The sequence below is a fragment of the Haliotis rubra genome, unplaced genomic scaffold (assembly GCF_003918875.1).
Source record: "Haliotis rubra isolate DU_JTF1 unplaced genomic scaffold, ASM391887v1 Scf207, whole genome shotgun sequence".
NCBI classification, from domain to species: Eukaryota; Metazoa; Mollusca; class Gastropoda; order Lepetellida; family Haliotidae; genus Haliotis; species Haliotis rubra.
Window position 1 is genome coordinate 208202 of NW_025766081.1, and position 13801 is coordinate 222002.

At 38.2% G+C, this 13801-nt stretch overlaps 1 protein-coding gene across 1 annotated transcript; it reads right to left on the bottom strand.

Moving 5' to 3' along the window:
- Positions 1-341: 341 nt before the first annotated feature.
- On the bottom strand, positions 342-7937 carry LOC124276202 (biogenesis of lysosome-related organelles complex 1 subunit 5-like). Its single transcript, XM_046711859.1, has 5 exons — positions 7818-7937; positions 5497-5579; positions 4267-4396; positions 3614-3684; positions 342-1973 (listed from the first exon to the last, which is right to left on the bottom strand). Exons 1-5 carry the CDS (start codon positions 7840-7842, stop codon positions 1800-1802), a joined length of 483 nt encoding a protein of 160 aa, XP_046567815.1. The 5' UTR covers positions 7843-7937; the 3' UTR covers positions 342-1799.
- Positions 7938-13801: the final 5864 nt, after the last annotated feature.

Consider the following 13801-nt stretch of genomic DNA (forward strand, 5'->3'; position numbering starts at 1 on the left):
GTGAGGTGAGGTGAGGTGAGGTGAAATTGGGTTTAACGTCGTGCTTGAGAATATTTCGCTCATATGACGACGTGCATGCATGTGCAGCTGCTTGTACTAGCCCAGACTGAAGCTGGTTTTATAGTGCTAGCCCACTGAGATGCCATGCCGCAGTGAAGCATGAATACCCCACTCAGACACATTATACTGACTCTGAGCCGACCAGTCCTTGTTGTACCCATTAAAGCTGAGCGCCAGGCAGGGACCAACAAGTACCATATTTTAACGTCTTTTGGTATGACGCGGCCGGGGATGGAACCCGCGACCTTCCGCTCTCCTTATACACACAACATGACAATAACAACTGATAAGAATTTAATGAAAATAGAATACAAAATATACATAATGTTTTGATATTGTGGAATGTATATTGCACAAAACCCCATGTACAAAACAGAGTCAGTTAATCTGGTGTTCTGATGTGCATCCTGAAGGTGTTACAACCTTGTGCAGTCAACGCAAGTCCTCAAGCCAGTTTCTGTCATGTAGCCTCACAATATCATATCCCAGAACAAGAAACACTGAAGGGATTACTACTGAAGACATGGATACATGTGGTCAAACATTGGCTGGCTTGACCTGAATTGAGCATTCTAATTATATGCAGGGTGCAAATGATGTAACGTATATTACCGTAGATCAGCCGATCTCATTGATAAAGCAAGACCCTAACTTGACCCTTAAAATCAATATCAAAATGGTATGTTCTGTAGATAAGCTGACCCCCTAACCTTCACCTATCATTTTGTCATGATCAGTCATCGGAAATAGTGTCAACAAATCCATATTGAATTATGCAAGTTTATCCTCCGATATTAATAACTTAGGATTGAGTATTGCTTCATTTATAACCCTGCAGGACAGTAAACACACAAATGCACATACATGTACCGCCACTATTCTTTGTAAAGGTTCAATCTATGTCGAAGTACCTTGTTCCTGCCTTTTTGAGCATTTTGAATTTTTTCCAGAAATATTTTTCCAGAAGGCTCAACACAGATATTATGATTTATGAAGTTGTCATATCAGGTCGAAACAGAACATTCTTACAAGATGTAACACATATTCTAAACGGAGATGAGAATAGATCGTGGTATGATACATACTGATCCTTTAACAAGTGTATTAAGTCATGTGTATATTACTGTTTGGAGGTAATGGTTCATTCACAACAATACTTCATGTGTTTATATACACTCCATTCCTCCCTTCCATCTGCAGTGCGATGTAATGTTAATATTTCATTAATTATGTAATGAGGCCATGCATCACACAAATAATTCGCATGAATTCAAGTTTCATACATGAACTGATTAAACCCTGACAATGTCTGCCACTGACTTTGAGTGAAAGGTTTTATATTGCTTCAGCAATATTCCAGCAATATCACGATTGGGGCCCCATAAATGGGCCTCACACATTTAATTGTGCCCATGTGAAGAATCGAACCCAGGTCTTCACTCGGCTGAACTTGAAGCATTGTATTGAGGTTCCAAGAGCAAAATGTTGCATGAGAAATATTCCTGATGGAATTTGAGGGCTCTTTGGTCGGAACCCTTATTTCCTTTTGTCTGGAACCAGGTCATTTCTTGATTTGTTGGTTAAAACACCAACTTCACAGTGGCCCGCGTGTAATCATATGATGGTGGAGGAACATGGTGTAAACAAACCCATAAAGTATTGACCATACATTTCATAGCAGCACATCAAACATCACAGGAATCAAAGTCAGACTCCAACATCTGCTGTTCTGAGCATCATTACAGGACCACCTTGGACCTTAGTTTGTTTTCAAGGTCACTGTAGTGAGTGCGTAGAGCCTCGATCTGACTCTCGTACTCCTCGTCCACGGTGGCGCTCCGTTCACACTGCAGACCTATGAAATCATTCCACTCCTTGGTTCGACGTTCATGTTCAGTTGACAAGAAACTAGCCTGTCAATAAAAATAAGCAGACTTTCAGACATCTTTGGTTTATATTTGCTATGCATCTTTGATTGAAAAATTACTGAATTTAATAAGTGGTCATGGAAGATTACAAATAAAGGAAGTCAGTGAGTGCTACCCCAGGGCTGGAAGATGTAAAGTTACATGTGACAATAACACCTCACAGTGAATTCCCTTCTCTGAACACAACACCAGTGTTAAAACCACCACTCCAACATCTGTTTAAAACCACCGCTCAAAAATCTGTATTGATTGTATCTAAGAAACATTTTGACTAATTAACAGCTCTTTGAATGAGAGCTAAAATAACCCTTTAATAGTCAGAAAGAACACATTGTTGAGTATAACAGGTGAATTATTGAAAGCGTTCCATGTTAGGGTAAGAAATCTTTATGAATCTGTAAACAAAATGTTCCGGTGTAATCAGTGACAAAAGTGAATTTATTATAGTGAATAATCTGAGTAATGTCATAACAGGGAGTGAGTGAGTGAATGTGATTTTATGCCTCTTTTAGCAATATTCCAGCAATATCAGGGCGGGGGACACCAGAAATGGGCTTCACACATTGTACCCATGTGGGAAATCAAACCCAGGGTTTTAGCGTGATGAGAAGATGCTTTAACCATCAAGCTACCCCACCGACCCGTAAGGTCATAAGAAATATGGCAGTCTATAAGGGAAGGTCATGGAAAATAATGCCCATATTCAGGGAGGGTATTGATATGATGTTTATACAGTATATACATTAAAATATAAAGAACTTTTTGATTTTGTCATTTCATGGCGGGTCATGGAAAAAAGTGTTCAAAGAAAAGAACAGATAACATAAAGAATATATACATTAAAATATAAAGAACCACTCGATAATCTCCAGGGTATACATTCCGTTCAAATCTCCACTCTGATAATCTCCAGGGTATACATTCTGATAAATCTCCACTCTGATAATCTCCAGGGTATACATCCGATAAATCTCCACTATACCCTGGATGCACCTACGGCTCGAGCCGATGATTTTATTACCTCCCTTTGCTGGCTCTGCATTCTCACAGTAGCCAATCAGATAAGCCGCAGTTACAACCGAGCTTGCCAGTGTCAACAAAGATATCGGTCGCAGCTGCGAAAGTTGGTTTGCAGTGTGACTCAGATTTGGGGGGGAAAACATACAGACAAATTGACAGGTCTGAAATCTTAAAAAAATATTTGCAAGAACTCCTACTACCTCTTTCAGAGTACCTCTGCAACAATTTATTATTGTGTTGCCAAGCTTAAACGGTTCGATAATTTAAAAAGCTAAAGTGAGTTGTGATTGGTACGCTGAACTTCCAAGCGTAGACACCTGATTGGATAAAAAGCCAACTAAGGGAGGTAATAAAATCATCGGCTCCAGCCGTAAATGCATCCTGGGTATAGTGGAGATTTATTGAAACGTATACCCTGGAGATTATCGAGGATGAGACAGTAAGGGCCATCTAAAATATGACAATTAATGTCTGCACTTTTGTCCATCAAAAACAATGGATCCATGAACCACTGTAATAAATGACCTATCAGTAAACAGAATTTCAGAAAACTAAACCAGACAATGACACATCATCTGCAATATTTGCCACGTGTCTGCACCCACCTCCTCCTCCTGCGTGCTGGTCTTGCCTTCCCGGTCACAGATCTCCTGGCACTGAGCTGTGGCGGAGTCCACTGAAACCATCATTAGTTAAATGTGTGAGACAGTGATCTAGGTGCACTGCTGCTTGGAACAATTACTCACTTACATCAAGGCTCATCTGCTGAACTGCGAGGATAAATATAATACAATTACACACCACACTGGTTGTAGGCATGTACAAATCAGTGTCCGGATCCACAAAGCACACACATGTAACGTTACAACCTGTCGTAACTGTATAGTTTACAGTAGGCTTATGACAATAAAAGAAATAGTGTTAACTTAACATGCTCATCTGGACAATGCATTTACCCTCTCTACATTATAAACAAAGGAGGAGTGGGTGAGTATCATTTTACGCTGCCTTTAGCAATATTCCAGCAATATCATGGCAGGGGACACCAGAAATTGGCTTCACACATTGTACCCATGTGGGGAATTGAACTCAGACCTACGGAGTGATGAGCGAAAGCTTTAACCACTAGGCTACCCCACCGCCCCAAACAAAGGAGCACAACAAACAAAACCGGTCTACCCAATACATCAATACAAAGTAATCTGGTAAATGAATGTAGACATGGTAAATGACTGTATCTCAGTGCTGAAATATTTACCACTTTCTTTGAGGTTGGCCACACACTGTTGAAGAGCCTCAGTGCTGTTGGGTAGCCCCTGTTCTTGGATGTAGGACATGTTTTTGTAGGTGCTGTTCATCCTTAGACCCTCGCGCTCCCCCCGCCGCTCCTGAACACAAACAGAGACATAGTACTTCACATTTGTCTATTACATGATGTCAGCAGATTTCTGTTAGTGTCAGCATGTAAAGGTTTGTATCATCAACTCCTCTAAGGTTCAGGGCCTCCTTTCGAAGCACTAGGGTAATCGTAAGTCACTAAGGTTACGTCAGTGCAATGTTAAAGAATGGGAGTTAAGGTTAACCTTAGTAAAGGCTGCTTCGTGAAAGAAGCCCCAGGGTATCAAATTAAATGAACTACCATATCATTAGATTATACATCCATCTATACTAATATTCAGAGATAACGGGACCGCCTCCGTGGTGTAGTGGTTAAAACGTCCGCCCGGAGAGCAGAAGGTCGCGGGTTCGATCCCCGACCGCGTCATACCAAAAGACGTTAAAATGTGGTACTTGTTGATCCCTGCCTGGCGCTCGGCATTAATGGGTACATCAAGGACTGGTTGGCTCGGAGTCAGTATAAATTGTTTTAGTGGGGTATTCATGCTTCACTGCGGCATGGTATCTCAGTGGGCTAGCACTATAAAACCAGCTTAAGTCTGGGCTAGTACAAGCAGCCGCACATATACGTATATACACACTCATGCACGTCGCCATATGAGCGAAATATTCTCAAGCACGGACGTTAAACCCAATTTCACCTCACCTCACCTCAGAGATAACAGCTGAGCATGTTCAAAACATTGATTTTATTAATAAGTGTCAGACTTCTTGTATTTCCTGTGTTTGTTTGTTTGTTGTCTAACACCACCCTCTGCAATATTCCAGCTATATGGTGGTGGTGGTGTGTAAAAAAATCAAGTCTGGACAATAATAACAATAGATATAATCCAGTGGTCAACAACATGAGCATCGATCTACGCAATACAATACCTGTCTCAACCAGGTCAACAAGCCTGATTACTCATTCCCGTTAATTGAATGTTTGCTAATATGGATTAGTTGGGTCTTCTGTTATTGACCATGTTAACAATAATCATGGCAATGCATATTGAACATGATGAGATTTGATCGCAACTTAAGGCTTCTATCCATGTTCGTTGCTTTAGTTTAAACATGTAAAACATGGGTCCAGTGTAGATTTACTTACTTCAAATTCCTTTAGAAAGAAGTTAATATGCCCCTGAAGAGCTGGCTTGTGATGAAATAATCTTGCATGTATAGTAGCAAAATCTGAAAGTGAACATATCATTAATCATCAGATTTTAGACTAATACATTTTGGTTCAATTTCTGTAGCATATACATAGTCAATACTTCACTGGTACCTTCCTCAATAATCCCTAAATACACAGATGTAAACGAGGCCAACATGTGGTGTACTAATGATGAGTGTCTATTTTTAGTCAATTAATTTTTAATTTTAATTCAAATGATTCAAACTCTGTGTATGACTTAAAACCATATAGTTGCCTGATATTGAAGCAGTGTCTAGATAATTGCCTGATCTTGACACATGTTCCAAGAGAGATACTATGTTTTGTACAATTTAATCTGAACACTCATTGGTGAAATATTCCGTCTTCTGTCCACATAGAAACAGGCTATGACTTGAATCATCAGTTAATGGTTAAAGTCAGGATTGCACAAAAAGGCAGCTGTATGTTGGTTGGTTGTTTAACGCCACACTCAGCAATATTCCAGCTATATGTTGGCGGTATGTAAATAATCAAGACTTGAACCAGACAATCCAGTGATCAACAGCATGAGCATTGATCTACGCAATTGGGATACGATGACAAGTGTCAGCCAAGTCAGCAAGCCTGACAACCCGATCATGTTAATCACCTCTTATGAGAAGCATGGGTTGCTGAACACCAATTCTTCACGGGTAGCAGCTGCATGAATTGACTGCATATACTGTAGTGTAATGCGCCTGAACAGGATCAAGCCTTTATGTGAAAGTTGCGACAAAATAAATATGCATGACAGAGTAAAAATAAATATGTCACATGACAGAGTGCCAAAGGATTGATGATTGGCTCACATGATGCCCTAATATAGAGCAAAAGCCATGATCTGATGATGAAGTTGAAGACTGACTGACTGACTGAGTTTGGTTTTACGCCGCTTTTAGCAATATTCCCAATATCAATGGCATGGGGACACCAGAAATGGGAACATTGTACCCACGGACGACTGTATGAAGATGGGAGACATGATTAAACATGTTAAACAGAGGCTTTAGACATACGACTGGATCGAGCACAGAGACCTAGTCATGATCATGATGATCCCAGTTGAAGAAAGTCAACAGCTTGAAACTCCTTTTTCACCGTCTCCTCCATTATATAGTGATCGGTGCTTTCGCACTTGTTCATCCCGTTACACTGGATTGGTCATCCGATGCTGCTCGTATGTTTCCGGGTGTGATTGAGGCACATGAGCAACTTACCCCCCCAAATCTGACAGATGACAGTAGACAGGTCGAGATGAGACCTACACTGAATCTGAGCAGCAAGTCTGATCTCTCCATTAATCAAGCTTGCAAAGTAAGATAAGCACCTATTCTTACCACTAGGTTTTCACAACAATACAGTACACCAACTTCTGAATGGTGTTGTATTCATGATGAAGCATATTTATATCTATAGAACAAAATGTTACATAAAATGAGGAGTGACAACCAAATACAAACGGCTAGTTTCAGTGAATTCTCAAATGAACTGGAGTGTAAGGCAAGCAGCGATAATTGCTCTGTTGTGGCTGTAGGAGTTTCTGCGTTTTACACTTATGGCAAATTGAACCCCCCTATTACATGGAGTGATAGACAGACGCGTGCCACTTATATTCGGACAATTGACGTAATTTCCATAGACTTTCATGTTAATCTAGTGTAGCATAAATAATTTTCATGCATTTAAGTTTCCAAAGATCCACGTCAAATTTTTGCACAGTTGTGAGGAATCATCTTACCTACAATCACATAGTTTCTGTTTAATTTTCCGTTGCATATTTATCAAATGGCAACCATTTAATCAACATATGTACAGTGCCGTGAACACCTTTAACATTGGGCCTATGGGATTGTGTATTGTGAAACTATACGTAAGTTGATAAATGTGATGTCATTAGTTAAATCGTGGTCGGAAAATTGACCTGAAATTATGTGCACAGAGCAGAATATGATTTCCCATTTGCCTGTCAAATTTTACAAAGATCTGTCCTAAACTCAGTTCATGAAAATTATTTCTGCTACACTAGATTATCATGTAAGTCTATGGAAATTACGTCAAGTGTCCGAATATAACTGGCACGGGTCTGTACATCTCATGATCCCACAGCCATACCCCTCCTGCCGTGGAAAATTCGCCCGATGACGCTAAAAGCCAATCACAAATTTTCACAATTCGACGTAATCACCAATATTCTGACCTCGAATTATTAAGTATGAGCGGAATATAGAACCTACCTTTGAAAATATTTTCGCATGACATGATTCAGGCGTAAGAGTCTTGCGTTAATTTGAAAAATCAACAATATTATTTGGACTTTCAACCGATCAGGAAGTTGCCACCCCTTTACCTCTTCTTATCAAGAGAGTTACCCAAGGGAGGCAACCGTAGGATACATTTGACCGTTGAACTGTGCTTTCCCTTCTTAGCGTTCAGGAAGCTGTTTTCTGCTCTACACGATCAGTTTTTAATAATCTTTTTAGATGAGTTTTATCTGTCATCTTGACTTAAACATGATTTTGCTCTTATTTACAATATAATTCCTAGTGTGTGTGTATGTATTGTATGTATGTATGTATGTATGTATGTATGTATGTATGTATGTATGTATGTATGTATGTATGTATGTATGTATGTATGTATGTATGTATGTATGTTTGTATGTATGTATGCGTGTGTGTGTGTGTGTGTGTGTGTGTGTGTGTGTGTGTGTGCGTGCGTGCTGTGCTGTGTGTGTGTGCGTTTTGCCTGTGACGTAAAAATAATGTCGTAAAAAATAATCTTCTAACGGATAATAAATCAAGGCATTTTGCTGACACCTAAAATATTTGTGAGCTACAGCGAAATCAATAAAGAATGTTTGCTAAACTTGACCGTTTCTGCTACAGTGTTGGCGGTAAATATAGTGCTGTATTTACCTTTTCAAGAACACTGTCATTTCAGGATGAACGTATTTTTATAAGGCCTGTAACAAACGTATTACAAATTTTTATGCCACGCCTAAGTGTTTCTGTAATCAAACAGAACCTTATTCACATTCCATGCTCAACATTTACCTTTTCAAAACATTCTGATGCACAATATGCCTTATTCATACAACAGAATCGGTCGTATTTGTGCGTCAAATAGTTTAAAGTTAACATATAATATGTACTGAAAAAGAATTTCAGAAAATGGTTATGCCTACAAAATAGTTTGGCTTGCAATAAAAACTCATCTATCATCTATCTTCTTTGATCAAGTTTATCTGCTTGGAAAAATACGCCAACGTATATATAATTAAACTACGTCTTCGTGTTTTCCGTTATAATTTATTTTTATGATACGTTCCTACCATTGGTTAGGCCGCAAGTTATCCAAAAGAACAGTATGAGAAGCTAAGTACAGTTCTTAACGCTGTACTGAACTTAAAGTATTGTAGCAACAGCAGAGTTGTCGGTGGAAGCGTAATGATGTGAGGGGTTCTCAAAAACCGTAGAACAATGAGTGAAGCTCATTTCTGGTGTCCACTGCCAATATATTGCTAGACTATTGCTAAAAGCGGTGTGAAACATTTTCACTCACTCTTCATATTGGAAAAGTGTCACATCATGGGGGAACAAATGTTTTACATCACACACCTAAACTTCTTTGTTGGAGATGATATATGGATTAAACTTCTCACCACAAACTGATGTATGATCTTACATTACGCAAATGACTGACTGACTGAGTTTAGTTTTACGCCGCTTTTAGCAATATTCCAGCAATATCACGGCGGGGGACACCAGAAATGGGCTTAACACATTGTGCCCATGTGGGGAATCGAACCCGGGTCTTCGGCGTGACGAGCCAACGCTTTAACCACTAGGCTACCCCACCGCCCCATTACGCAAATGAAATGCTCCCAGTACGTAAGAGCTCATTTTATGGACACAGGGTTTTTTTTTCTTTTTTTTTTTGACTCAGCGGTAAGTACACTTTAAAACATTATCAGTCGTCTCGCTATTGAATATTACTAAAGACATATGTATTCCTTATACTCTTGCTGCTAAAATGTAATAGTTCCTAATGCAATCCCAACGATTATGCTAGGGTGAGGTAAAGGCTGACTTGTGCTGGATAATTGTGTTCTTTAATTCAACATTCAGCAATAGCATGGTTATATGACGGCGTCCTATAGCTAATCAAAGCTAGGCCACTGTCAATCCAGAAAATTGAAAATGGCAGACAGACATTTATCTGATTAAAGTCTCACCTCGTACATAAGAACATATATACAGTACAAAAAAATTCATTAACGAGCCACCCATTTAGGGTTATGAGAAACTGTAAAACAGCTATTACATATATGTACACAGTTTTAAAAGTTATACATCTATTTTAAAAATCGGAATGCTAATTATATAAATATATGACAAAAAGAAAAAAGTTAAGTATTATGATGTAAAATATTCTGACACTTTTCCAATAAAAGCTTGCAGGTTTGGGCCGCTAAAAAGAGTACTTTATCATTGGACATAATAAAAGAAAACTTATCACCATCACATAAAGCTTGAAACTATCACCGACATCAGCACATTTAGTTAAAAGACTAACAGTAAGATCTGTATATAAAGGGCAGTGGAATAAAACATGGCATTCGTCCTCAACACATTCATGACAATTAAAACAAACACGTTCATTCAGGGGTAGATTGTTATAACGACCTGGCAATTCCTGTTCACGCTAAAATGTCACGGTAAACGTGGGGTGTGTCTTTTTCACAAACTATTGTTATAAGGTAAAAATACATCTGCTAAACAAGAAATTATAACAAACCCATTGTTGAGAATTACGGGTATTTTGTGATGGAATGGATGCAATCGCTGCTTGGTAAGAAATGAAGAGATAAAGAGCATAATAACTGGGAGTAACAGAATACATAGACTCTTAGTTATTAGTTAACGGTGAATCACCGATGAGTAGCTTGAAGTAATTCTCCGATAACGAGGTAAGACATGAGACCATGGAATGATGTAACTTGAACGAAATGTTGTATTGGGACTTGTGACCAGGGCGCAGCATGCTGGAACACTTTATGACGACACCGTCAACACTAGCAAAGCGATGCAGGTTTCAAAGTCAGCAGAACGTTCGCATCGCAATCGTTGCAGTTCCACATTTGGTAAAGAGCCTGCCTTGTCTGAGTCATCTTGTAAATGAAGAGAGGGATTGAGTAAACCTATGTGAGTACAGAGCCTGGTGTTGATTTAATTATTGTGCGCCAGTACATGAATGTAATGCGGATAGTTAAGAGTCCCCGTCGTCCGACCACCCTCTCCTTGACTTAACATCCCTCAACGGACCACACGAGTGTAGAACCTGAGCTTACATCTCCCCTGACAATGTGGAACGGTCATAATGAGTGAGTGAGTTGAGTTTTACGCCGCACTCAGCCATATTCCAGCTATATGACGGCGGTTTGTAAATAATCGAGTCTGGACCAGACAATCCGGGGGTCAGCAGCATGAGCATCGATCTACGCAATTGGGAACCGATGACATGTGTCAACCCAGTCAGCGAGCCTGATCACCCGATCCCGTTAGTCGCCTCTTACGACAAGCATGGGTTACTGAAGACCAATTCTAACACGGATCTTCACGGGTCGGAACGGTCATAAGTAGGAGGTGACTGTAATAGGGTCTGCTGACGCCCGAACGCAATTACAACACTATTCTGTTTACGTCTCATCGCTGTACTTCTTATAAAGTATAAAATAGGAATATATATGTAATAATATAAATAAATAAAGCATATAGAAGCAGACATTTATACCTATGTAAAAGCAGCAGTTTATCCACGTAGTATATGTTATCTACCCTGTGGCATTAAATATGCATTAAGATAGAACTTGTATTTCATATGTATGAAGTGTGTATATGAAAAGTGAAGTGTGTGTATGAAAAGTGAAGTGTGTGTATGAAAGGTGAACTGTGTGTTAAATGTGTTATTAAAAGTGAAATTTGTGTACGAATAGTGAAATGTGGGTATAAAAGGTGAAATGTGTGGATGTAAAGTGAAGTGTGTGTATGAATAGTGAAATGTGTGTATGAAAAGTGAAATGTGTACATGAAAAGTTAAGTGTGTGTATGGATCGTGAAATGTGTGGATGAAAAGGGAAGTGTGTGTATGAATAGTGAAGTGTGTGTATGAAAAGTGAAGTGTGTGTATGGATAGTGAAGTGTGTGTATGAATAGTGAAGTGTGTACATGAAAAGTGAAATGTGTGTATGAAAAGTGAAGTGTGTGTATGAATAGTGAAGTGTGTGTATGAAAAGTGAAATGTGTGTATGAAAGGTGAAATGTGTGTATGAAAAGTGAAATGTGTGTTTAAAAAGTGAAGTGTGTGTATGAATAGTGAAGTGTGTGTATGAAAAGTGAAGTGTGTGTATGAATAGAGAAGTGTGTGTCTGAATGGTGAAATGTGTGTATGAATAGTGAAGTGTGTGTATGAAAAGTGAAATGTGTAACAAAAAGTGAAATGTGTGTATGAATAGTGAAATGTGTGTATGAAAAGTGAAATGTGTGTTTCAAAAGTGAAGTGTTTGTATGAATAGTGAAGTGTGTGTATGAAAAGTGAAGTGTGTGTATGAATAGAGAAGTGTGTGTCTGAATGGTGAAATGTGTGTATGAATAGTGAAGTGTGTGTATGAAAAGTGAATATGTGTAACAAAAAGTGAAATGTGTGTATGAATAGTGAAATGTGTGTATGAAAAGTGAAATGTGTGTTTCAAAAGTGAAGTGTGTGTATGAATAGTGAAATGTGTGTATGAAAAGTGAAGTGTGTGTATGAATAGTGAAATGTGTGTATGAAGAGTGAAATGTGTGTATGAAAAGTGAAATGTGTGTATGAATAGTGAAGTGTGTGTATGAATAGTGAAATGTGAGTATGAAAAGTGAAGTGTGTGTATGAATAGTGAAATGCGTGTATGAAAAGTGAAGTGTGTGTATGAATAGTGAAGTGTGTGTATGAAAAGTGAAATGTGTGTATGAAAAGTGAAATGTGTGTATGAAAAGTGAAATGTGTGTATGAAAAGTGAAATGTGTGTATGAATAGTGCAGTGTTTGTATGAATAGTGAAGTGTGTGTATGAATAGAGAAGTGTGTGTCTGAATGGTGAAATGTGTGTATGAATAGTGAAGTGTGTGTATGAAAAGTGAAATGTGTAACAAAAAGTGAAATGTGTGTATGAAAGGTGAAATGTGTGTATGAAAAGTGAAATGTGTGTTTCAAAAGTGAAGTGTGTGTATGAATAGTGAAATGTGTGTATGAAAAGTGAAGTGTGTGTATGAATAGTGAAGTGTGTGTATGAAGTAGTGAAATGTGTGTATGAAAAGTGAAATGTGTGTATGAATAGTGAAGTGTTTGTATGAATAGTGAAATGTGTGTATGAAAAGTGAAGTGTGTGTATGAATAGTGAAATGCGTGTATGAAAAGTGAAATGTGTGTATGAATAGTGAAGTGTGTGTATGAAAAGTGAAATGTGTGTATGAAAAGTGAAATGTGTGTATGAAAAGTGAAATGTGTGTATGAAAAGTGAAATGTGTGTATGAATAGTGCAGTGTTTGTATGAATAGTGAAGTGTGTGTATGAAGAATGAAATGTGTGTATGAAAAGTGAAATGTGTGTATGAAAAGTGAAGTGTGTGTATGAATAGTGAAATATATATATGAAAAGTGAAATGTGTGTATGAATAGTGAAGTGTGTGTATGAAAAGTGAAATGTGTGTGTTAAATATGTTATGAAAAGTGAACTTTGTGTGAGAATAGTGAAGTGTGTGTATGAAAAGCGAAATGTGTGTATGTGAAATGTGTGTGAAAAGTGGAATGTGTATGATAAATGTGTGTATGCAAAAGCGTAATGTATATGTGAAATGTGTATAATGAAAAGTGAAATTTGTGTATGAATAGTGAAATGTGTGTATGAAAAGTGAAATACGTGTAAATGAGGTGTGTGTATGAAAATGAAATGAGAGGATGTTAAATGTGTGTACGAAAAGTGATATGTGTATGAAAAGTGAAACTTGTAGGTGAAATGTGTGCATGAAAGGTGAAATGTGTGTATGTCAAATGTGTGTGTTAAATGTGTGATGAAAAGTGAAATTTGTGTATGAAAAGTGAAATATATATATGAAAAGTGAAATGTGTGTATGAAAAGTGAAGTGTGTGTATGTGAAATGTGTGTTTGTGAAATGTGTGTAT

Excerpts from the sequence above, each read along its gene's own strand:
- LOC124276202 (XM_046711859.1), bottom strand. The coding sequence starts at position 7,842 with ATGTCATGCGAAAATATTTTCAAAG. Across the intron at positions 4,397-5,496 it reads TCTTTCTAAAGGAATTTGAA|GAGCGGCGGGGGGAGCGCGA; the intron begins GTAAGTAAATCT and ends GTTTGTGTTCAG. Across the intron at positions 1,974-3,613 it reads CCAGCACGCAGGAGGAGGAG|GCTAGTTTCTTGTCAACTGA; the intron begins GTGGGTGCAGAC and ends TTTTATTGACAG.